The following is a 26,857-nucleotide window of genomic DNA, read 5'->3' on the forward strand; positions in this document are numbered from 1 at the left end:
TCTCTCCCCATAGCCCTGTATCAAACCCAAACTAATTCCACTCTCTCCCCATAGCCCTGTATCAATCCCAAACTAATCACACTGCCCCGCGCTCTCCCCATAGCCCTGTATCAATCCCCAAACTAATCCCACTGCCCTTCTCTCTCCCCATAGCCCTGTATCAATCCCAAACTAATCCCACTGCACCGCTCTCTCCCTATAGCCCAGTAGCAATCCCCAAACTAATCCCACTGTCCCACTCTCTCCCCATAGCCCTGTATCAATCCCCAAACTAATCCCACTGCCCTGCTCCATCCCCATAGCCCTGTACCAATCCCAAACTAATCCCACTGCACCGCTCTCTCCCCGTAGCCCTGTATCAATCCCCAAACTAATCCCACTGGCCCGCTCTCTCCCCATAGCACTGTATCAATCCCAAACTAATCCCACTGTCCCGCTCTCCCCATAGCCCTGTATCAATCCCCAAACTAATCCCACTGCCCCGCTCTCTCCCCATAGCCCTGTATCAATCCCAAATAATCCCACTGTCCTGCTCTCTCCCAGTAGCCCTGTATCAATCCCAAACTAATCCCACTGGCCCGCTCTCTCCCCATAGCACTCTATCAATCCCAAACTAATCCCACTGTCCCGCTCTCTCCCCGTAGCCCTGTATCAATCCCAAACTAATCCCATTGTCCCGCTCTCTCCCCGTAGCCCTGTATCAATCCCAAACTAATCCCACTGCCCTGCTCTCTCCCCATAGCCCTGTATCAATCCCAAACTAATCCCACTGCCCCACTCTCTCTCCCCATAGCAATGTATCAATCCCCAAACTAATCCCACTGGCCCGCTCTCTCCCCGTAGCCCTGTATCAATCCCAAACTAATCCAAGTTGATTAACACATACCAGAAGCATTTTGCCAAACAATTCTGCCCCACAGTTTGTGATGTTGTTGTATTTTAAATCAAGACCTGAAAAATAAATTGGAAAATGTTGAGGACATTTCACGAGATATTTATTTCCCTTCAGTCCCGAATCCCAACTGAATCTAAAACCATCTTGACCTTTGCAAGTTGTAGTGTGAGAAAAGTCATCAAATCATGGGGGAAATCGCAAACTAACCCCACAGCCCCACTCTCTCCACAAACTAACCCCACAGCCCCACTCTCTCCACAAACTAACCCCACAGCCCCACTCTCTCCACAAACTAATCCCACAGCCCCACTCTCTCCACAAACTAACCCCACAGCTCCACTCTCTCCACAAACTAACCCCACAGCCCCACTCTCTCCCCAAACTAATCCCACAGCTCCACTCTCTCCACAAACTAACCCCACAGCTCCACTCTCTCCACAAACTAACCCCACAGCCCCACTCTCTCCTCAAACTAACCCCACAGCCCCACTCTCTCCTCAAACTAACCCCACAGCTCCACTCTCTCCACAAACTAATCCCACAGCTCCACTCTCTCCACAAACTAATCCCACAGACCCACTCTCTCCACAAACTAACCCCACTCTCTCCACAAACTAATCCCACAGCCCCACTCTCTCCACAAACTAACCCCACAGCCCCACTCTCTCCACAAACTAACCCCACAGCCCCACTCTCTCCTCAAACTAACCCCACAGCCCCACTCTCTCCACAAACTAACCCCACAGCTCCACTCTCTCCACAACCTAACCCCACAGCCCCACTCTCTCCACAAACTAACCCCACAGCCCCACTCTCTCCACAAACTAATCCCACAGACCCACTCTCTCCACAAACTAACCCCACAGCCCCACTCTCTCCACAAACTAACCCCACAGCTCCACTCTCTCCCCAAACTAATCCCACAGCCCCACTCTCTAGACAATCTAATCCCACAGCCCCACTCTCTCCCCAAACTAATCCCACAGCCCCACTCTCTCCCCAAACTAATCCCACAGCCCCACTCTCTCCCCAAACTAATCCCACAGCCCCACTCTCTAGACAATCTAATCCCACAGCCCCACTCTCTCCCCAAACTAATCCCACAGCCCCACTCTCTCCCCAAACTAATCCCACAGCCCCACTGTGATGAACGGTTACTGCCTTATCATCATGTAAGGTGATGTCCCCGTTAAGACCGGGCTTGGAACCCTGGGGACTCCGCCTCTGGCTCCGCCCATCTGGGAGCCATACATAAAGGGCTGCCTCATGGTCTGTAACAGTCAGCTCTCGTCTCTAGCTCTAGCATAGTTATTAGCCTAATAAAGCCTTCTTTACAGTTTCATCTCTAAGCGTCATTATTGAGGGCACCTCAATTTATTAGACTAAACTAGATTCAGGATGGACGCAGGCCTAAAACCAGAGAAGCTCAATCTGGAAGCACGAACGCCGGAGGCAAAGGAAATTTTTTAATACTGGCTGCGGTGCTTCGAGGCCTACCTGGACTCCGCAGAGACTCCCATCCTGGGGCCACGCAAGCTGGGTCTACTCCACGCCCGGGTGAGTCACAGAATCTCCGCCACGCTCGAAAAGGCGACGACTTATGAGGAAGCGATTGAGTTGCTCCGCAAGCGGTTTGTCAAACCCGTCAATGAGGTGCACGCCCGGCATCTGCTCTCTACCTGCCGGCAGCGCTCGGGGGAATCGCTCGACGAGTTTGTTGAAAAACTCACCGCGCTTGCCAGGGACTGTGACCATCAGGATGTGACAGGGGAAGTCCATATGAACCTGCACATCAGAGATTCTTTCGTGTCCGGCATCCGCTCGACCTGCATCCGGCAGCGGCTGCTCTAAAACGGGGCAAAAGACCTCCAGGAGATGCTAACGCTCGCCTCCTCGCTGGAGGTTGACATAACTTGGGTACGTACCCCGTGGACTCTGCCAGCCCCCCCCGGACTTCCTCAGACTCAACCGTATTACAGGCCTGCGCCACGCGGCGACCCGCTCACCATGGGGGCACACCTTGCTACTTCTGCGGGCAGGGCCAGCACCCACGCCCACGCTGCCCAGCCCGCTCCGCGATCTGCAGCGACTGCGGGAAGAAAGGGCACTTTGCGAGGGTCTGCCTGGCCAGACCCAGGGGCCAGAAAAACAAAGAACAGCCGGCCCGAAAATCAGGCTCTCAGGCCCGCAGGCCTCGCAATGCTGCTGCGCACCGACCCGACACGCCCTCTTCTGACGCGTCATCAGCCTCGTGCGAATCATGGGAGCGGCCATCTGGTCGGCGGCCATCTTCTCGACCCGACACGTGCGACCAACGGCAGCGGCCATTTTACGACTCCGACTACCCGCGACTGGGTGCGATCACCCTCGATCAAACTCGGCCAAAACATCTGCAGAACTCCATGATGCAGGTCCAGGTCAACGGGCACGACACTGCATGCCTCTTCGGCTCCGGGAGCACGGAGAGCTTTATCCACCCTGAAACGGTAAGGCGCTGCTCCCTACGCACCCATCCCACATCCCAAACCATAGCCCTCGCATCTGGGTCCCACTCGGTACAAATCACGGGGTACTGTATTGCGGATCTCTCGATCCAGGGTGCCAAATACACCCGTTTCAAATTTTATATCCTCCCTCACCTCTGTGCCCCCCTGCTGCTCGGACTGGATTTCCAGTGCAGCCACCGAAGCCTGACACTGAAGTTCGGCGGACCCTTGCCCCCATCTCACGGTGTGCTGCCTTGCGACACTGAAAGTCGCACCCCCCTCGCTATTCGCTAACCTCACTCCTGACTGTAAGCCCGTCGCGACCAGGAGCCGGCGCTACAGTGCCTAAGATATAGAACATAGAACATAGAACAATACAGCGCAGTACAGGCCCTTCGGCCCACGATGTTGCACCGAAACAAAAGCCATCCAACCTACACTATGCCATTATCATCCATATGTTTATCCAATAAACTTTTAAATGCCCTCAATGTTGGCGAGTTCACCACTGTAGCAGGTAGGGCATTCCACGGCCTCACTACTCTTTGCGTAAAGAACCTACCTCTGACCTCTGTCCTATATCTATTACCCCTCAGTTTAAAGTTATGTCCCCTCGTGCCAGCCATATCCATCCGCGGGAGAAGGCTCTCACTGTCCACCCTATCCAACCCCCTGATCATTTTGTATGCCTCTATTAAGTCTCCTCTTAACCTTCTTCTCTCCAACGAAAACAACCTCAAGTCCATCAGCCTTTCCTCATAAGATTTTCCCTCCATACCAGGCAACATCCTGGTAAATCTCCTCTGCACCCGCTCCAAAGCCTCCACGTCCTTCCTATAATGCGGTGACCAGAACTGTACGCAATACTCCAAATGCGGCCGTACCAGAGTTCTGTACAGCTGCAACATGACCTCCCGACTCCGGAACTCAATCCCTCTACCAATAAAGGCCAACACTCCATAGGCCTTCTTCACAACCCTATCAACCTGGGTGGCAACTTTCAGGGATCTATGTACATGGACACCTAGATCCCTCTGCTCAGCCACACTTTCAAGATCTTTACCATTAGCCAAATATTCTGCATTCCTGTTATTCCTTCCAAAGTGAATCACCTCACACTTCTCTACATTAAACTCCATTTGCCACCTCTCGGCCCAGCTCTGCAGCTTATCTATATCCCTCTGTAATCTGCTACATCCTTCCACACTATCGACAACACCACCGACTTTAGTATCGTCTGCAAATTTACTCACCCACCCTTCTGCGCCTTCCTCTAGGTCATTGATAAAAATGACAAACAGCAACAGCCCCAGAACAGATCCGTGTGGTACTCCACTTGTGACTGTACTCCATTCTGAACATTTCCCATCAACCACCACCCTCTGTCTTCTTTCAGCTAGCCAATTTCTGATCCACATCTCTAAATCATCCTCAATCCCCAGCCTCCGTATTTTTTGCAATAGCCTACCGTGGGGAACCTTATCAAACGCTTTGCTGAAATCCATATACACCACATCAACTGCTCTACCCTCGTCTACCTGTTCAGTCACCTTCTCAAAGAACTCAATAAGGTTTGTGAGGCATGACCTACCCTTCACAAAGCCATGCTGACTATCCCTGATCATATTATTCCTATCTAGATGATTATAAATCTTGTCTCTTATAATCCCCTCCAAGACTTTACCCACTACAGACGTGAGGCTCACCGGCCTATAGTTGCCGGGGTTGTCTCTGCTCCCCTTTTTGAACAAAGGGACCACATTTGCTGTCCTCCAGTCCTCTGGCACTATTCCTGTAGCCAATGATGACATAAATATGGCTTTTATCAAGTCAGAGGTCCAGTGTTTACTGGGAGAGGGGGTCATCAAGGCTAGCAACAGCCCTTGGAGAGCGCAAGTGGTGGTAGTCCGGTCCGGGGAGAAGAAACGGATGGCCGTGGATTATAGCCAGACCATAAACCGATTCACGCAGCTTGATGCGTACCCCCTTCCTCGCATCGCGGAAATGGTAAATCGGATCGCCCAATACCGAGTCTTTTCCACGGTCGACCTCAAATCCGCCTACCACCAGCTCCCCATCCGACCAAAAGACCGCCCTTATACTGCCTTCGAAGCAGCCGGCCGGCTCTTCCACTTCCTCAGGGTCCCCTTTGGTGTCACAAATGGGGTCTCCGTCTTTCAAAGGGCGATGGACCAAATGGTGGACCAGTACGGTTTGCGGGCTACATACCCGTACTTGGACAATGTCACCATCTGCGGACATGATCAGCAGAACCATGACGCTAACCTCAAAAAGTTCCTCCAGACCGCCCGAGCCCTTAACCTGACCTATAACGAGGGCAAATGCGTTTTCCACACCACCCAGCTGGCCATCCTCGGCTATGTCGTGGAAGACGGGGTCCTAGGTCCCGACGCCGACCGCATGCGCCCCCTTAAGGAACTCCCTCTCCCCCGCAGCCTCAAGGCCCTCAAACGGTGCTTGGGGCTTTTCTCCTATTACGCCCAGTGGGTCCCCAAGTATGCGGACAAAGCCCGCCCACTCCTAAAGACCACCACTTTTCCCCTCTCGGCTGAGGCTCAATTGGCCTTCAACCGCATCAAGGCCGACATCATCAAGGCCGCCATGCACGCGGTGGACGAAACCATCCTTTTCCAGGTAGAGAGCGATGCATCAGACATCGCCCTGGCTGCTACCCTCAATCAAGGAGGCAGACCAGTAGCGTTCTTCTCCCGAACCCTCACCGCGTCCGAGGTTCGACACACTGCAGTCGAAAAGGAGACACAAGCCATTGTGGAGGCTGTGCGGTGCTGGAGACACTACCTCGCCGGTAGGAGGTTTACCCTCGTCACCGACCAACGGTCGGTCGCCTATATGTTCGATAACACGCAACGGGGCAAAATAAAAAACGATAAAATTTTGAGGTGGAAGATCGAACTCTCCACCAACTCGTACGATATCAAGTATCGTCCAGGGGAGCTCAACGAGCCCCCAGATGCCCTGTCCCGCGGCACATGCGCCAACGCGCAGGAGGACCGCCTGCAAGCCATCCACAATGACCTCTGCCACCCGGGGGTTACCCGGCTCGTCCATTTCATCAAGTCCCGCAACCTACCTTACTCAACCAAGGAGGTCAAGGCCATGGTCAGGGCCTGCCAGGTCTGTGCGGAGTGCAAACCGCACTTCTATCGGCCAGACAAGGTTCGGCTCGTGAAGGCCTCGGGCCCCTTTGAGCGACTGAGCGTGGACTTCAAGGGGCCCCTCCCGTCCATCAACCGTTATGCCTATTTCCTCACCGTGATCGATGAGTTCTCCCGTTTCCCATTCGCCATTCCCTGCACCGACATGACCTCAGCCACGGTGATTAAGGCACTGTGCAGCATCTTCACCCTGTTCGGTTTCCCTGCTTATATCCACAGCGACCGGGGTACATCGTTCATGAGCGATGAACTGCGTCAGTATCTGCTCAGCAAAGGCATCGCCTCGAGCAGAACGACCAGTTATAACCCACGGGGAAACGGGCAGGTGGAGAGGGAGAACGCGACCGTGTGGAAGGCTGTCCTTCTGGCCCTGCGGTCGAGAAATCTCCCAACCACCCGCTGGCAGGAGGTCCTACCCGATGCCCTACACTCCATCAGGTCACTCCTCTGCACGGCCACGAATGAGACCCCTCACGACCGATTATTTCTCTTCCCCAGGAAGTCTACCTCCGGGGTCTCGCTTCCACCTTGGCTGACGGCTCCGGGACCTGTTCTTCTCCGGAGGCACACGAGGAGCCATAAAGCGGACCCCCTAGTTGAAAAGGTCCGACTGCTCCACGCCAACCCCAGTTACGCCTACGTGGAGTACTCCGACGGCAGGCAAGATACGGTTTCCCTCCGGGATCTGGCACCCGCTGGATCCTCCACCACAGACGCCCCTTCCCGCGCTGCTCCCCTGCAGGACCCGTTGCCCCCTACAACACCCCCTTCCGGCCCTACCACCCGTTGGTGAGCTCCTACCGTGCGCCCCCCCTTGCGACCCCCCCTTTACACACCCCGCCGGCGCCGCCCACTCTCTCCCCAAACTAATCCCACAGACCCACTCTCTCCCCAAACTAATCCCACAGCCCCACTCTCTCCACAAACTAATCCCACAGCCCCACTCTCTCCACAAACTAATCCCACAGCCCCATCCTCTCCTCAAACTATCCCCACAGCCCCACTCTCTCCCCAAACTAATCCCACAGACCCACTCTCTCCGCAATCTAATCCCACAGCCCCTCTCCCCAAACTAATCCCACAGCCCCATCCTCTCCTCAAACTATCCCCACAGCTCCACTCTCTCCACAAACTAACCCCACAGCCCCACTCTCTCCACAAACTAACCCCACAGCCCCACTCTCTCCACAAACTAACCCCACAGCTCCACTCTCTCCACAAACTAATCCCACAGCCCCACTCTCTCCACAAACTAATCCCACAGCCCCACCCTCGCCCCAACTAACCCCACAGCCCCACTCTCTCCTCAAACTAACCCCACAGCCCCACTCTCTCCACAAACTAACCCCACAGCCCCACTCTCTCCACAAACTAACCCCACAGCTCCACTCTCTCCACAAACTAACCCCACAGCCCCACTCTCTCCACAAACTAATCCCACAGCCCCACCCTCGCCCCAACTAACCCCACAGCCCCACTCTTTCCACAAATTAACCCCACAGCCCCACTCTCTCCACAAACTAACCCCACAGTCCCACTCTCTCCCCAAACTAATCCCACAGCCCCACTCTCTCCACAAACTAACCCCACAGCCCCTCTCCCCAAACTAATCCCACAGCCCCACCTCTCCCCAAACTGATCCCACAGCCCCACCTCTCCCCAAACTAATCCCACAGCCCCATCCTCTCCCTAAACTAATCCCACAGCCCCACCTCTCCCCAAACTAATCCCACAGCCCCACCTCTCCCCAAACTAATCCCCATCGACCTGTTGTTACGACACCCTGGGGAAGCACACGGTCATTTCCAGCCCGAGTGGTCCCAGAATCACAAAATAAGTGAATTAACCAATAATTCTCAGAGAAATACCCAAAATCTTTGGCTCCTTCCCTGCCCAATAATTACAGTCACCAGGTTTGTAAGTTTAATGTTGTCATTCATCTCAAGAGGCTTGGAATATAAAAGCAGGGATGTACTTCTGAAGCTTTATAAAGCATTAGTTAGGCCCCATTTAGAATACTGTGAGCAATTTTGGGCCCCACACCTCAGGAAGGACATACTGGCACTGGAGCGGGTCCAGCGGAGATTCACAAGGATGATCCCAGGAATGGTAGGCCTAACATACGATGAACGTCTGAGGATCCTGGGATTATATTCATTGGAGTTTAGGAGGTTGAGGGGAGATCTAATAGAAACTTACAACATAATGAATGGCTTAGATAGGGTGGACGTAGGGAAGTTGTTTCCATTAGCAGGGGAGACTAGGACCTGGGGGCACAGCCTTAGAATAAAAGGGAGTCACTTTAGAACAGAGATGAGGAGAAATTTCTTCAGCCAGAGAGTGGTGGGTCTGTGGAATTCATTGCCACAGAGGGCGGTGGAGGCCGGGACGTTGAGTGTCTTTAAGACAGAAGTTGATAAATTCTTGATTTCTCGAGGAATTAAGGGCTATGGAGAGAGAGCGGGTAAATGGAGTTGAAATCAGCCATGATTGAATGGCGGAGTGGACTCGATGGGCCGAATGGCCTTACTTCCACTCCTATGTCTTATGGTCTTATGGGCGTTTTTATCCATAACAAGAACAATAATGAAATGTGCAGTTAACTATGAACTAATTCCTAACTCGTCACAATAACCTGTCCCTTCACCCACTACACACACACAGACACACAAACGCACTCACACACAGAGACACACACACAGAGACACACGCACACAAACACAGACACACTCACACACAGAGACACACACACAGAGACACACACACACAGAGACACACACACAGACACACTCACACTCAGCGACACACACACACAGCGACACACACACACACACAGACACACACACACAGACTCACACACACAGACTCACACACAAAGACACACACACACACACAGCGACACTCACACACACACAGACTCACACACACACTCACACACACACTCACACTCACACTCATACAGACATACACTCACACACACTCATACAGCCACACATCGACACACACACTCACACACACATACTCACACAGACACACACTCATACAGACACACTCACACAGACACAGACACACGCACATTCACTCACACACACACACACATAAGGGGCAGCACGGTAGCATTGTGGATAGCACAGTCCAAAGATGTGCGGGTTAGGTGGATTGGCCATGATAATTTGCCCTTAGTGTCCAAAATTGCCCTTAGTGTTGGGTGGGGTTACTGGGTGATGGGGTGGAGGTGTTGACCTTGGGTGGGGTGCTCTTTCCAAGAGCCGGTGCAGACTCGATGGGCTGAATGGCCTCCTGCACTGTAAATTCTATGATAAATTCTATGATACTCACACAGACACACTCACACAGACACAGACACAGACACAGACACACAAACTCACACAAACACACTCACACAGACAGACAGACACACATAGACATAGACACAGACACACACACTCACACACTGACACACACTCACACAGACACACACACACACTCACATAGACACAGAAAGACACAGACACACAAGACAGAGAAACACAGAGCGGTGGAAAGTGGTTAAAAATAATAAATAACCACTTATTATGTCAGATGATGGTTTGTTTCTGATGATGTTTTTTAGCACAGTTTCCTTCACAGCCAGTTTGCTGACTAAAGTCTCTGTTTGCAGCCTGTAATGGTCTCTCTGTAGAATCATTCATTCAGGCTTTCTGTACTTTAGAAATGCAGTACTTGTAGATTTTCTGGAGAGGCTCCTTACTTCTGTTCAAATGTTGCTTTCAGTTCGCAGTTTGTATTCAGGACTGTGTAGCTCCGTGAAAATAGCCCTCACAGCAGGCCTTCCGGACAGAGAGAGAGATAGCACTCAGATGCACGATCAATTATTAGTAAAATAAGGTAATAACAGAACCGAAGGCTTTAATAGACTAGAACTGTTCCCCAGCAGCTTTGGTGCAGAATGAGGGCTGCTGGGACGGCACCGGTTCTTATACCCCACTTGTCAGGGCGGAGCCACATACCAAACAGCCAATGGTAAGCTGCTAGGTTTAACCAATGGTCTTCAGCCTCTCGGGTACTGCAATACCTGATAATACCACATTCACCCCCTGTTAAAAAAGAGTCCGGTGGGGGTGGTGGCCAGTGGTTACAATTGCATCTAACATGGTATGATCAGATACGAAGGTACCGTGATACCTCCTTACAAGGCTGTCGAGAATATTTACAATCGTGGAAGGTATATACAGTCAGTGTTTATTTACAGATACAGATCGGTTATACTGAGGCAATCAGTCGGTCGGGTGGCCTGGTCGTCCTCCTGGATTGTCTGAGCCTTGGTGGTGATTCCGGTGGGGGTCCGGGCGTCTGCGACTGCGGGACCGTGGCGTCGGCCTCCATGGCAGTTTGTCACCCCTAGACGGTGCTGGTGGGGCAAACGGTTGACAAGAGAGGGGGGTGCCTGTAGGGGGCGTCAGTGGGTGGGAGGGCCTAGGCAGGAGCGGCGGGAGGACTGACCCTCCTGTGTGGTGCTGTGGAGGGGGGGGGGGTGGGGTTCGGTTGTACGTGGGATTCCGGTGGGCGCCAGGTCCCGTAGGGAGACCGTATCTTGCCGGACGTCAGGGAACGCTACGTAGGCGTACTGGGGGTTAGCGTGCAGCAGGTGGACCCTCTCGACCAACGGGTCCGACTTGTGCGCCCGCACGTGCTTCCGAAGCAGGATGGGTCTGGGTGTCGCTAGCCAGGTTGGGAGCGAGGTCCCGGAAGAGGACTTCCTGGGGAAAACAAGGAGACGTTCATGAGGTGTCTGATTGGTGGTTGTACAGAGCAGCGACCGGATGGCGTGGAGGGCCACCGGGAGGACTTCCTGCCAGCGGGAGACTGGGAGATTCCTGGACCGTAGGGCCAGTAGAACGGTCTTCCAGACCGTTCCGTTCTCCCTCTCTACCTGCCCGTTTCCCCGGGGGTTGTAACTGGTCGTCCTGCTTGAGGCGATGCCCCTGCTGAGCAGGAATTGACGCAGTTCGTCGCTCATAAAGGAGGACCCCCTATCACTGTGTATGTACGCGGGGAAACCGAACAGTGTAAAGATACCCTGGAGGGCCTTGATGACGGTGGTTGCGGTCATGTCTGTGCAGGGGATGGCGAATGGGAACCGGGAGTACTCGTCAATCACGTTGAGGAAGTACGTGTTGCAGTCGGTGGAGGGGAGGGGGCCTTTGAAGTCCATGCTGAGGCATTCAAAGGGGCGGGAAGCCTTTATCAGGTGCGCCCTCTCTGGCCGGTAGAAGTGCGGTTTGCACTCTGCGCAGATTTGGCAGTCCCTGGTGACTGTCCTGACCTCCTCGATGGAGTAGGGCAGGTTGCGGGTCTTAATAAAGTGGAAAAAGTGAGTGACCCCCGGGTGGCAGAGGTCCTCGTGGAGGGCTCGGTGGCGGTCCACTTGTGCGTTGGCACATGTGCCGCGGGACAGGGCATCAGGAGGCTCGTTTAGCTTCCCAGGACGATACAAGGTCTCGTAGTTGTAGGTGGTCCGTTGGTCCGTGAGGAGAGTGAATCTCCTGCCGGGCAGGTAATGCCTCCAATGTCGCACAGCTTCAACTATGGCTTGTGCCTCTTTTTCGACCGAGGAATGGCGAATTTCGGAAGCATGGAGAGTGCGGGAGAAGAAGGCCATGGGTCTGCCCGCTTGGTTGAGGGTGGCGGCCAGAGCTACGTCGGATGCATCGCTCTCGACCTGGAAGGGGAGGGACTCGTCGATGGCGTGCATCGTGGCCTTTGCAATGTCTGCTTTGATGCGGCTGAAGGCCTGGCGGGCCTCCGTCGACAAGGGGAAGGTTGTGGACTGGATCAGGGGTCGGGCTTTGTCAGCGTAGTTAGGGACCCACTGGGCGTAATAACTGAAAAACCCGAGGCAGCGTTTCAGGGCCTTGGGGCAGTGAGGGAGGGGGAACTCCATGAGGGGGCGCATCTGTTCAGGGTCGGGGCCTATAACTCCATTTCGCACTACGTAGCCGAGAATGACCAGACGGTCGGTGCTAAATACGCATTCATCCTTCTTATACGTTAAGTTAAGGATTTTAGCGGTCTGGAGAAATTTCCGGATGTTAGTGTCGTGGTCCTGCTGGTCATGGCCGCAGATAGTGACGTTATCGAGATACGGAAACGTTGCGCTCGAGCCGTACCGGTCATCCATTCGGTCCATCTCGCGTTGGAAGACCGAGACCCCGTTAGTGACACCAAAGGGAGCCCTTAAAAAATAATAGAGCCGCCCATCTGCTTCGAAGGCAATGTATTTGCGGTCACTAGTACGGAGGGGTAGTTGATGGTAGGCGGACTTGAGATCCACCGATGAGGTCACTAAGATGATTGATGCAGGTAGGGCAGTGGATGTTGTCTATATGGACTTCAGTAAGGCCTTTGACAAGGTCCCTCATGGTAGACTAGTACAAAAGGTGAAGTCACACGGGATCAGGGGTGAGCTGGCAAGGCGGATACAGAACTGGCTAGGCCATAGAAGGCAGAAAGTAGCAATGGAAGGATACTTTTCTCATTGGAGGGCTGTGACCAGTGGTGTTCCACAGGGATCAGTGCTGGGACCTTTGCTCTTTGTAGTATATATAAATGATTTGGAGGAAAATGTAACTGGTCTGATTAGTAAGTTTGCAGACGACACAAAGGTTGGTGGAATTGCGGATAGCGATGAGGACTGTCGGAGGATACAGCAGGATTTAGATTGTTTGGAGACTTGGGCGGAGAGATGGCAGATGGAGTTTAATCCGGACAAATGTGAGGTAATGCATTTTGGAAGGTCTAATGCAGGTAGGGAATATACAGTGAATGGTAGAACCCTCAAGAGTATTGAAAGTCAAAGAGATCGAGGAGTACAGGTCCACAGGTCATTGAAAGGGGCAACACAGGTGGAGAAGGTAGTCAAGAAGGCATACGGCATGCTTGCCTTCATTGGCCGGGGCATTGAGTATAAGAATTGGCAAGTCATGTTGCAGCTGTATAGAACCTTAGTTAGGCCACACTTGGAGTATAGTGTTCAATTCTGGTCGCCACACTACCAGAAGGATGTGGAGGCTTTAGAGAGGGTGCAGAAGAGATTTACCAGAATGTTGCCTGGTATGGAGGGCATTAGCTATGAGGAGCGATTGAATAAACTCGGTTTGTTCTCACTGGAACGAAGGAGGTTGAGGGGAGAACTGATAGAGGTATACAAAATTATGAGGGGCATAGACAGAGTGGATAGTCAGAGGCTTTTCCCCAGGGTAGAGGGGTCAATTACTAGGGGGCATAGGTTTAAGGTGAGAGGGGCAAGGTTTAGAGTAGATGTACATAGAACATAGAACATAGAACAATACAGCGCAGTACAGGCCCTTCGGCCCACGATGTTGCACCGAAACAAAAGCCATCTAACCTACACTATGCCATTATCATCCATATGTTTATCCAATAAACTTTTAAATGCCCTCAATGTTGGCGAGTTCACTACTGTAGCAGGTAGGGCATTCCACGGCCTCACTACTCTTTGCGTAAAGAACCTACCTCTGACCTCTGTCCTATATCTATTACCCCTCAGTTTAAAGTTATGTCCCCTCGTGCCAGCCATATCCATCCGCGGGAGAAGGCTCTCACTGTCCACCCTATCCAACCCCCTGATCATTTTGTATGCCTCTATTAAGTCTCCTCTTAACCTTCTTCTCTCCAACGAAAACAACCTCAAGTCCGTCAGCCTTTCCTCATAAGATTTTCCCTCCATACCAGGCAACATCCTGGTAAATCTCCTCTGCACCCGCTCCAAAGCCTCCACGTCCTTCCTATAATGCGGTGACCAGAACTGTACGCAATACTCCAAATGCGGCCGGACCAGAGTTCTGTACAGCTGCAACATGACCTCTCGACTCCGGAACTCAATCCCTCTACCAATAAAGGCCAACACTCCATAGGCCTTCTTCACAACCCTATCAACCTGGGTGGCAACTTTCAGGGATCTATGTACATGGACACCTAGATCCCTCTGCTCAGCCACACTTTCAAGAACTTTACCATTAGCCAAATATTCCGCATTCCTGTTATTCCTTCCAAAGTGAATCACCTCACACTTCTCTACATTAAACTCCATTTGCCACCTCTCAGCCCAGCTCTGCAGCTTATCTATATCCCTCTGTAACCTGCTACATCCTTCCACACTATCGACAACACCACCGACTTTAGTATCATCTGCAAATTTACTCACCCACCCTTCTGTGCCTTCCTCTAGGTCATTGATAAAAATGACAAACAGCAACGGCCCCAGAACAGATCCTTGTGGTACTCCACTTGTGACTGTACTCCATTCTGAACATTTCCCATCAACCACCACCCTCTGTCTTCTTTCAGCTAGCCAATTTCTGATCCACATCTCTAAATCACCCTCAATCCCCAGCCTCCGTATTTTTTGCAATAGCCTACCGTGGGGAACCTTATCAAACGCTTTGCTGAAATCCATATACACCACATCAACTGCTCTACCCTCGTCTACCTGTTCAGTCACCTTCTCAAAGAACTCAATAAGGTTTGTGAGGCATGACCTACCCTTCACAAAGCCATGCTGACTATCCCTGATCATATCATTCCTATCTAGATGATTATAAATCTTGTCCCTTATAATCCCCTCCAAGACTTTACCCACTACAGACGTGAGGCTCACCGGTCTATAGTTGCCGGGGTTGTCTCTGCTCCCCTTTTTGAACAAAGGGACCACATTTGCTGTCCTCCAGTCCTCTGGCACTATTCCTGTAGCCAATGATGACATAAAAATCAAAGCCAAAGGTCCAGCAATCTCTTCCCTGGCCTCCCAGAGAATCCTAGGATAAATCCCATCAGGTCCCGGGGACTTATCTATTTTCAGCCTGTCCAGAATTGCCAACACCTCTTCCCTACGTACCTCAATGCCATCTATTCTATTAGCCTGGGACTCAGCATTCTCCTCCACAACATTATCTTTTTCCTGAGTGAATACTGACGAAAAATATTCATTTAGTATCTCGCCTACTCTTCAGACTCCACACACAATTTCCCATCCCTGTCCTTGACTGGTCCTACTCTTTCCCTAGTCATTCGCTTATTCCTGACATACCTATAGAAAGCTTTTGGGTTTTCCTTGATCCTTCCTGCCAAATACTTCTCATGTCCCCTCCTTGCTCGTCTTAGCTCTCTCTTTAGATCCTTCCTCGCTACCTTGTAACTATCCATCGCCCCAACCGAAACTTCACACTTCATCTTCACATAGGCCTCCTTCTTCCTCTTAACAAGAGATTCCACTTCCCTGGTAAACCACGGTTCCCTCGCTCGACGCCTTCCTCCCTGTCTGACCGGTACATACTTATCAAGAACACGCAGTAGCTGATCCTTGAACAAGCCCCACTTATCCAGTGTGCCCAACACTTGCAGCCTACTTCTCCACCTTATCCCCCCCAAGTCACGTCTAATGGCATCATAATTGCCCTTCCCCCAGCTATAACTCTTGCCCTGCGGTGTATACTTATCCCTTTCCATCATTAACGTAAACGTCACCGAATTGTGGTCACTGTCCCCAAAGTGCTCTCCTACCTCCAAATCCAACACCTGGCCTGGTTCATTACCCAAAACCAAATCCAACGTGGCCTCGCCTCTTGTTGGCCTGTCAACATATTGTTTCAGGAAACCCTCCTGCACACACTGTACAAAAAACGACCCATCTATTGTACTCGAACTATATCTTTTCCATTCAATATTTGGAAAGTTAAAGTCTCCCATAATAACTACCCTGTTACTTTCGCTCATATCCAGAATCATCTTCGCCATCCTTTCCTCTACATCCCTAGAACTATTAGGAGGCCTATAAAAAACTCCCAACAGGGTGACCTCTCCTTTCCTGTTTCTAACTTCAGCCAATACTACCTCGGAAGAAGAGTCCCCATCTAGCATCCTCTCCGCCACCGTAATACTGCTCTTGACTAGCAGCGCCACACCTCCCCCTCTTTTGCCTCCTTCTCTGAGCTTACTAAAACACCTAAACCCCGGAACCTGCAACATCCATTCCTGTCCCTGCTCTATCCATGTCTCCGAAATGGCCACAACATCGAAGTCCCAGGTACCAACCCACGCTGCCAGTTCCCCTACCTTGTTTCGTATACTCCTGGCATTGAAGTAGACACACTTCAAACCACCTACCTGAACGCTGGCCCCCTCCTGCGACGTCAAATCTGTGCTCCTGACCTCTATACTCTCATTCTCCCTTACCCTAAAACTACAATCCAGGTTCCCATGCCCCTGCTGCATTAGTTTAAACCCCCCCAAAGAGCACTAACAAATCTCCCCCCCAGGATATTTGTGCCCCTCAGGTTCAGATGTAGACCATCCTGTCTGTAGAGGTCCCACCTTCCCCAGAAAGAGCCCCAGTTATCCAAAAATCTGAAACCCTCCCGCCTGCACCATCCCTGTAGCCATGTATTTAAATGCTCTCTCTCCCTATTCCTCATCTCACTATCACGTGGCACGGGCAACAACCCAGAGATAACAACTCTGTTTGTTCTAGTTCTGAGCTTCCATCCTAGCTCCCTGAAAGCCTGCCTGACATCCTTGTCCCCTTTCCTACCTATGTCGTTGGTGCCAATGTGGACCACGACTTGGGGCTGCTCCCCCTCCCCCCTAAGGACCCGGAAAACACGATCCGAGACATCACGTACCCTTGCACCTGGGAGGCAACATACCAAACGTGAGTCTCTCACGCTCCCACAAAATCTCCTATCTGTGCCCCTGACTATAGAGTCCCCAATTACTAATGCTCTGCTCCTCTCCCCCCTTCCCTTCTGAGCAACAGGGACAGACTCCGTGCCAGAGGCCCGTACCCCATGGCTTACTCCTGGTAAGTCGTCCCCCCCACAAGTATCACAAGTACGAGGCAAGTTTTTTACGCAGAGGGTAGTGGGTGCCTGGAACTCGCTACCGGAGGAGGTGGTGGAAGCAGGGACGATAGTGACATTTAAGGGGCATCTTGACAAACACATGAATAGGATGGGAATAGAGGGATACGGACCCAGGAAGTGTAGAAGATTGTAGTTTAGTCGGGCAGCATGGTCGGCACGGGCTTGGAGGGCCGAAGGGCCTGTTCCTGTGCTGTACATTTCTTTGTTCTTTGTTTGTTCTTTGTTCACCGTGGAGAAGACCTTATATTGCGCGATCCTGTTTATCAGGTCGGCTATACGGGGAAGAGGTACGCGTCCAGCTGCGTAAACCTGTTGATGGTCTGCCTGTAGTCAATGACCATCCTATGTTTCGCCCCGGTCTTTACCACCACTACTTGAGCTCTCCAGGGACTGTTGCTAGCTTCAATGACCCCTTCCCCCAGCATCCTTTGGACCTCTGACCTGATGAAGGTCCGGTCCTGGGCACTGTACCGTCTGCTCTTGGTGGCGACGGGTTTGCAATCCGGGGTGAGGTTCGCAAACAGGGAAGGTGGGTCGACCTTAAGGGCCGCGAGGCCGCAGACAGTAAGGGGGGGTATAGGGCCGCCGAATTTGAAGGTCAGGCTTCGCAAGTTACATTGGAAGTCCAGCCCCAGGAGTGTAGCCGCGCAGAGGTGCGGCAGGACATAAAGGCGGAACTTGTTGAATCTCCTGCCTTGGACAGTGAGGTTCGCTAGGCAGAACCCCTTTATCTCCACCGAGTGTGACCCGGAGGCCAGGGAGATCCTTTGGTTTACAGGGTGGGTAACAAGTGAACAGCGCCTTACCGTGTCGGGGTGTATAAAGTTCTTCATGCTCCCAGAGTCGATCAGGCAGGGCGTCTCATGGCCGTTGATGAAGACCTTCGTCGTTGCTGTTGAGAGTGTCCGAGGTCGATTTTGGTCCAGAGTCACCGAGGCCAGATGAAGCAGTTGCGGGTTTTGATCGGGCAGCGTGAAGTCGGCCGTGCTGGGGTCCTGGGGCCCCATCCAAGATGGCGTCTCCCATGGGTCGCACATGGTGGTCGGGGATGGGCAAAATGGCGGCGCCCATCCGTCCAGCGTGGTGTCCGAGGAACAAGATGGCCGCGTCCGTGGGCCATACGTGGGCCTAGGATAGGGGGGTGGCGGTGAATGCTGGCCGCCTGGGGCCCGAAGAGAAGATTGCTGCGGCGGTCCGGAGTCGCCGCTGGAGACCGCGACCACCGCTCGTGCCTGGCAGACCCCACAAAATGGCCCTTCTTGCCGCACCCTTTGCAGGTGGAGGTGTGGGCCGGGCAGCGCTGGCGGGGGTGCTTCGCCTGCCCGCAGAAGAAACAGCGGGGCCCGACGGAGTTAGCGGGCCGTCTTACAGCGCAGGACTGCGGGGACACGGGGAAACTGCCGCTGCGGGATGCCATGCTGCCCAAGGGGCATTTTTTTGAGCAATTAACCAGGTGTGTAGATGAGGGTAGTGCAGTTGATGTAGTTGACATGGATTTCAGCAAAGCCTTTGACAAGGTCCCACATGGGAGACTTATAAAGAAGGCAAATGTACCTGGGATACAGGGGAACTTGATAAGGTGGATTCAGAGCTGGCTGAGCTGTAGGAGACAGAGGGTGATGACAGACGGCTGCTTTAGTGACTGGAAGCCAGTGATGTACCACAGGGATCTGTGCTGGGTCCCCTATTGTTTGTCATTTATATAAATGACTAAGATGACTATGTGGGTGTAGGATCAGTAAGTTTGCGATGACACAAAGATTGGCCGGGTGGTTAACAGTGAGGCTGAGTGTCTTGGGTTACAGGAAGATACAGACGGGATGGTCAAATGAGCAGAAATGTGGCAGATGGAATTTAACCCTGAAAAGTGTGAGGTGATCCACTTTGGAAGGAGTAATGTGACAAGGAAAGATTCAATGAATGCCCTGACATGGGGAAGTTCCGAAGAACAAAGGGACCTTGGCGTGTTTGTCCACAGATCTCTGAAGGCGGGAGGGCAGGTTAATAGGGGGGTGAAAAAGCTTATGGGACACTCGCTTTTATCAATCGGGGCATAGATTACAAAAGCAGGGAGGTCATGTTGGAGTTGTATAGAACTTTGGTGAGGTCACAGCTGGAGCACTGTGTGCAGTTCTGGTCACCACATTATAGGAAGGATGTGATTGCACTGGAGGGGGTGCAGAGGAGATTCACCAGGATGTTGCCTGGGATGGAACATTTAAGCTATGAAGAGAGTTTCGATAGGCTTGGGTTGTTTTCGCTGGAGCAGAGAAGACTGAGGGACCTGATCGAGGTGTACAAGGTTATGAAGTGCATGGACAGGGTGGATACGGGGCAGCTGTTCCCCTTAGTTGAAGGGTCGGTTACGAGGGGACACAAGCTCAAGGTGAGGGGCGGGAGGTTTAGGGGAGATTGGAGGAAAAAACTTTTTGCCCAGAGGGTGGTGAGGGTCTGGAACGCACGGCCTGGGAGGGGGGTAGAGGCGGGTTGCCTCACATCCTTTAAAAAGTACCTGGATGAGCACTTGGCACGCCATAACATTCGATGCTTTGAGCTATGGCAGTGGTTCGCACACCTGCTTCACAGCATCAGGGTTCCAGGTTCGATTGCCGCTTGGGTCACTGTCTGTGCAGAGTCTGCACATTCTCCCCGTGTCTGCGTGGGTTTCCTCCGGGTGCTCCGGTTTCCTCCCACTAGTCCCATAAGACCTGCTTGTTAGGTAATTTGGGCATTCTGAATTCTCCCTCTGTGTACCTGAACAGGCGCCGGAGTGTGGCGACTGGGGGCTTTTCACAGTAACTTCATTATGGTGTTAATGTAAGCCCACTTGTGACACTAATAAAGATTTTTTTTTTTAAATATGGGCAGAAGGCAGTGGAGGCCAAATTACTGAGTGTCTTTCGGACAGAGATAGATAGGTTCTTGATTAATAAGGGGAGCAGACTCGATGGGCCGAGTGGCCTAATTCTGCTCCTATGTCTTATGGTCTTATGAATTTACCATACGTTGTTCTGCCTATCCCCTATTTCTGGTGTGTTATTTCTGTTTTCTACCTGCGAAGACAGCTACAAATATTTGTTCAATGTCTCTGTCATTTTTCTTCTTTTTTTCAAATAAATTTAGAGTACCCAATTTAGTTTTTCCCCAATTAAGGGGCAATTTAGCGTGGCCAATCCACCTACCCTGAACATCTTTGTGTTGTGGGGGTGAGACCCACGCAGACACGGGGAGAATGTGCAAACTCCACACGGACAGTGACCCAGAGCCGGGATCGAACCTGGGACCTCGGCATCATGAGGCAGCAGCGCTAAGTCACTGTGCCACCCTGCTGCCCCACCCAATGTCTCTGTCATTACAAATGAACACACATATGAACGTAGGACCAGGAGTAAGTCACTCAGCCCCTCAAACCTGTTCCAACATTCAGTCGGATCACAAGCTTTGTTTGATTACAACCTCACCTCCACATTCCAACCTACCCCTGATAACCTTTCACCCCATGTTTATCAAGAATTGATCCATCTTTGCCTTAAAAATATTCAGATTATTCTTCCACCTACTTCTGAAGATGAAAGTTCTAAATCACTACCCTCTGAGCTAAAAATAATTATCCACACCGCTGTCTTCAATGGGCGCCTCTTTATTTATAAAATGATCCTTAGTTCTGGATTCTCCCACAAGAGGAAATATCCCATCTACATACATCCTGTCAAGTCCCCTCAAAATCTTATGTTTCATCATTCTCCATGATCATTTCACCTGTCTTTGTATCAAAGGGATCAATGGTTACTTTAGCTACTTTCCTCCTTTTTATGTATTTGTTAAAGCTCTTACAATTCGTTTTTTAAATTTCAGGCCAGTTTACTTTCATATTCTATTTTACCCCTTTTATCAACTTTTTGGTCTCCCTTTGTTGGTTTTTAAAACATTCCCAATCCTCAGGCTTAACACCATCCTCTGTAACATTATGAGCCTTATGTTAATATACTGCTATCCCTCACTTCCGCGGTGAACCAGGACTAGATTGTTCTTGTTGGCTTGTTTTTCAGTGGAATCTACTTTTTTTGAATACTTACAAATTGTTCCTTTAAATATTTCACACTTTATTTTTGGCATATCTTTTTATTCTATAAACCTAATTAATCTTAGCCAGTACACTCCTCCCCACCTCCCATACAAAGATTCACATTAAGAAGAGTTGGCCGCTCAGATCTGTCCATCATTATATACCACCTTCCCCCAATAACCTTTCACCCCCTTGTTTATCAAGACACTATCTATCTCTGCCTTAAAACAAATTTTTTGGGCAACGGAATATTTCGCTTTCAAACTTCATATGGAACTCAATTGTATTATGATCACTATTTCCCACAGATCTTCTACTATGAGATTATTAATTAGCACTGCCGAATTGCGTTATCCTAGAAGTTGATTAGCTTTATCCCTAGCTAGTTCTACAATGCATTGTTCCATGAAACAGTTAAGAAAGCGCAGTGAGGAAGTCATGGAATAAAGTAAATTAAATTCTAAATAAAATTAAGGCCAAATGTTGGTTGGCTTGGACTGAGAGGGGCTGACCTGTGATGTATGTGTTTTGTCGGAGGAGATGAACCAGAATTGTAACATCATCATCGGTTAGTTTCTGGCCTTCGACAAGCTGCGTGCTTCCGCTCAGATTCATTGTAAATCCACCATACATAGTCCTGAAGGAAAAGCATAAACAATTCAACAACTGGACCTGGAGCACCTGTTATTGATCACCCATTTGGAATTCAACCTGATAGTGCTGTTTACTGATCATAACCACACTGTAACTCGCAGTGACTAAACCAGGGATGTTAAATAGAGGCCCTTCCGTCGTGCCCGTACACCTGGTGTCCAAATATTCTGAGAAATCGGTATTCTGCCCTGGCTGTAAAGCATTTAGGGAATAGAGCTCAGGAACCCTCGCCCCCCTCTCTGCTCCCCCCCCCCCTCCCCAATATGACCAAAGTAAAACAGAGGAAAGCTGACAGAGACGTTATTCACTGATCAGATTCCTTTCTATGTTTCACTTGAGCAGGACGATAAGTTATAAATGCACAAAGTATTCCGAATGAATCAGCAACTTAAAGCACCAATTGATAGAGACTAAATTCGCACCAAACCCCAACAGCCCCCACCCCCTCAGCTCCCCAACATCCCTCACACCCCACTCTATCCCCCCACCCAACTCTCCACCTTCCACCCTACCCCCACTCCACCCTGTACCCCCTATTCCATCCCCCACCCCCCCCACTCCACCCCCCATCCCCCCATCCAAACCCCCACCCTACCCTGCACCCCCACTCCATCCCCCCCCACCCAACACCCAGCACCCCCCACCCAACTCCCCACCCTCCACTCCATCCCCCAACCCTCATTCCACCCCTCCACCCTCCACTCCACCCCACCCAACTCCCCATCCCCCACTCCACCCAACACCCCACCCCCCACTCCATCACCCCCCCACTCCACCCCCCCATCCCCCACTCCACCCAACACCCCACCCCCCACTCCATCACCCCCCCACTCCACCCCCCTATCCCCCACTCCACCCAACCCCACTCCCCTACCCCACCCCCCACTCCATCCCCCCACCCCACCCCCCCATCCCCCACCAAATCCCCCACCCAACGCCCACTCCTCCCCACCCTCCACTCCAACCCCGCCACCCCCCACTCCACCCCCCACCACCCCGCACCCCCCACTCCATCCCCCCACCTCCCCACTCCACCCCCCACCACCCCCCACTCTCCACACCAACCCCCACCCACACCCCCTCCACTCCATCCCCCCACCTCCCCACTCCACCCCCCACCACCCCCCACTCTCCACACCAACCCCCACCCACACCCCCTCCACTCCATCCCAAACCACCCCCCACCCAACCCCCCCACACTCCACTCCATCCAACCCCCCCCACTTCACACCCCACCCTCCACTCCACCCCCCCCACTCCACCCCACCCTCCACTCCACCCCCCACTCCATCCACCACTCCACCCACACACCCCCACTCCATCCCTCCCCACCCCCCACCCAACCCCCGTCTTCCACTCCATCCCCCCACCCCACCTCCCCGCCCAACCCCCAGCCCCCCACCCCCCACTCCATCCCTCCCCACCCCCGCACCCCCCACTCCCCCACTCCACCCCTAGAGATATTTTACTGCAATTGTATTGGGCCAAGGTGAATCCACACTTGGAGTATTGTGGGCAGTTTTTGTGTCCTTATCTGAAGAAGGATGTTCTTGCTGTGGAGGGAGAGCAGCGAAGGTTTACCAGACTGATTCCTGGGATGGCGGGACTGTGATATGAGGAGAGACTAAGTCGGTTTGGGTGATATTCATTGGAGATTAGAAGACTGAGAGGGGATCTCATAGAAACTTATAAAATTCTCATAGGATCAGACAGGGTAGATTCAGGAAGAATGTTCCCGATGGTGGGGGAGTCCCGAAGATGGGGTCATAGTTTGAGGATAAGGTGTAAACCTTTTAAGACTGAGGTGAGGAGAAATTTCTTCACCCAGGGAGCGGTGAATCTGAGGAATTCACTCCCACAGAAAGTAGTTGAGGCCAAAACGTTGTGTCATTTCAAGAAGGAATTTGATACAGCTCTTGGGGCTAAAGGGATCAATGGATATGGGGGGGGGGGGGGAAGGGTTCCGGGGTGGGGGGTCAAGGGATCCGGGGAGGGTCAAGGAGTCCGGGGGGGCAAGGGATCAGAGAGGGATCAATGCATCAGGGAGGGATCAAGGGGAGATAAAGGGATCCTAAGGTCATAAGACATGGGAGCAGAATTAGGCCATAATTAGGCCACTGTGAGCCTCCTCTGGACCCTTTCCAAGGCCATCACATCCTTCCTGAGATACGGGCCCAAACTGCTCACAATACTCCAATTGGGAGTATTACAGCCACAGAAGTACATCCCTGGTCTTGTATTTTAGCCCTCTTGACATGAATGCTAACATTGCATTTGCCTTGTTAACTGCCGACTGAACCTGCACATTAACCTTAAGAAAATCGTGAACAAGTTCCTTTGTGCTCTGATCTGGGGGGAATCAAGGGACCTGGGGGGGGGAATCAAACAATATGGGGGTGGGATAAGGGATCAAGGGATATGGGGGGAAGCGGGTTCAGGGTATTGAACTCGATGATCAGCCATGATCATAATGAATGGCGGAGCAGGCTCGAAGGGCCGAATGGCCTCCTCCTGCTTCTATTTTCTCTGTATGGAAATATGAGATCACTAACAGTAGTGGACTCGCCAACACTAAGGGCATTCAAATGGTCATTGGGTCGACATATGGACGATAAGGGAATAGTGTAGATGGGCTTTAGAGTGGTTTCACAGGTCGGCACAACATCGAGGGCCGAAGGGCCTGTACTGCGCTGTAATGTTCTATGTTCTAATTTTGTTGGGGCAAAGGGAGTTTGGATGTGGAGTTGGAGATTATCCACAATCTCATTGATTGGTAGAAGAGGGTTAAGAGACAGAGTGGCTGTGCTTTGTTTGAGTCAGTGTTTACAGTGCAGAAGGAGGCCAATCGTTTGGATATTCCGAATACTGTTTGAATACTTGAGCTGCAATGGAGGTGGAAGCTGATTCAATAAATGATTCTGAAAGTACAGAGACCTGTGATTGAGTGACAGAGCGCTAAACAAAACAAAACTGGGCCATGAGACGAAGCACAACCGCTTTCAAAGAGCTAGAATTGGCATGCTGGACCGAATGATCTCCACTGTTGCTGTTTCTATTTTCTGATCACTGAAATTTATCCTCTTGTTGCTCTCTGATCAGACAAAGTTAATTGATTGTTCTCCACAAACCTCCTGCATCACCTCATCTCCCTCAGTCTCTCTTCAGATTAGGAATAGAGAAGGTTTTACGATCAGCCTAAAGGTTAATTGTAAGATTGATGAGCTTGGTTGAGGTGAATATTGTGCAGACTGACCCTGGTGGCAGCTGGTCAATCTCTCGAGTCACTTCATAAATGTAGGGGTTGTAGTCTCGCTGCGAGTCCGAGCAGGTGGTCAGGTAGAGTTGGGCCAACTGCCCCGGATTGGTCACCCTCGACTAAAACACAACAAATAGAAACCATCACAAACACAGCAGCGTCAACTCCCTCCCTCCCTCCACCTTCCCCTCCCTCCATCGCTCCACCTTCTCCTCCCTCCATCGCTCCACCTTCTCCTCCCTCTATCGCTCAACCTTCTCCTCCCTCCCTCCCTCCCTCCACCTTCCTCTCCCTCCCTCCCTCCCTCCCTCCACCTTCCCCTCCCTCCCTCCACCTTCCCCTCCCTCCCTCCCTCCCTCCACCTTCTCCTCCCTCCTTCCATCCCTCCCTCCACCTTCCCCTCCCTCCCACCATCCCTCCCTCCCTCCACCTTCCCCTCCCTCCCTCCCTCCCTCCACCTTCTCCTCACTCCTTCCATCCCTCCCTCCACCTTCCCCTCCCTCCCACCATCCCTCTCTCCCTCCACCTTCAACTCCCTCCATCCACCTTCCCCTCCCTCCATCTTCAACTCCCTCCCTCCCTCCACCTTCAACTACCTCTCTCACTCCATCCATCCCTTCCTCCACCTTCAACTCCCTCCATCCCTCCCTCCACCTTCCCCTCCCTCCCTCCCTCCCTCCACCTTCTCCTCCCTCCTTCCATCCCTCCCTCCACCTTCCCCTCCCTCCCACCATCCCTCTCTCCCTCCACCTTCAACTCCCTCCATCCACGTTCCCCTCCCTCCATCTTAAACTCCCTCCCTCCCTCCACCTTCAACTACCTCTCTCACTCCATCCATCCCTTCCTCCACCTTCAACTCCCTCCATCCCTCCCTCCACCTTCCCCTCCCACCTTCCCTCTCTCTCTCACTCTAACCGGGGCCTCCTCCTCCTGCTCAAACTCCATCTTCGCGATGCCGCTCCGCGCGTTTCCACAGCGACCAATAAACAGAGACAAACAGAACCCGGAACAGAGAGAGAGAGAAAGTGAGAGAGACTGGGATAGAGAGAGAGAGAGAGACTGCGATAGAGAGAGAGAGAGAGACTGGGATAGAGAGAGAGAGACTGGGATAGAGAGAGAGAGACTGGGATAGAGAGAGAGAGACTGGATAGAGAGAGAGAGACTGGGATAGAGAGAGAGAGAGACTGGGATAGAGAGAGAGAGAGACTGGGATAGAGAGAGAGACTGGGATAGAGAGAGAGACTGGGATAGAGAGAGAGACTGGGATAGAGAGAGAGAGACTGGGATAGAGAGAGAGAGAGAGACTGGGATAGAGAGAGAGAGACTGGGATAGAGATAGAGAGAGAGACTGGGATAGAGAGAG

At 52.0% G+C, this 26,857-nt stretch overlaps 1 protein-coding gene across 2 annotated transcripts in view; it reads right to left on the reverse strand.

The window, feature by feature from the left end:
• Positions 1–26,514, reverse strand: part of lrrc34 (leucine rich repeat containing 34) — a 96,811-nt gene extending 70,297 nt beyond the window's left edge. The window contains exons 1-4 of one of the 2 annotated variants that reach the window (XM_072473617.1): positions 26,410–26,514; positions 25,492–25,613; positions 22,097–22,221; positions 887–951 (exon numbers count right to left, since the gene is read on the reverse strand). In XM_072473617.1, coding sequence (XP_072329718.1) covers positions 887–951; positions 22,097–22,221; positions 25,492–25,613; positions 26,410–26,439 — 342 coding nt within the window. In that variant the 5' untranslated portion in view covers positions 26,440–26,514. Of the gene's footprint in view, positions 1–886; positions 952–22,096; positions 22,222–25,491; positions 25,614–26,403 lie in introns of both variants that reach the window. The other variant, XM_072473616.1, reaches the window with a different exon arrangement.
• Between the last annotated feature and the right edge of the window lie 343 nt (positions 26,515–26,857).

This window comes from Scyliorhinus torazame, chromosome 14 (assembly GCF_047496885.1).
Source record: "Scyliorhinus torazame isolate Kashiwa2021f chromosome 14, sScyTor2.1, whole genome shotgun sequence".
In the NCBI taxonomy this organism is placed as follows: domain Eukaryota; kingdom Metazoa; phylum Chordata; class Chondrichthyes; order Carcharhiniformes; family Scyliorhinidae; genus Scyliorhinus; species Scyliorhinus torazame.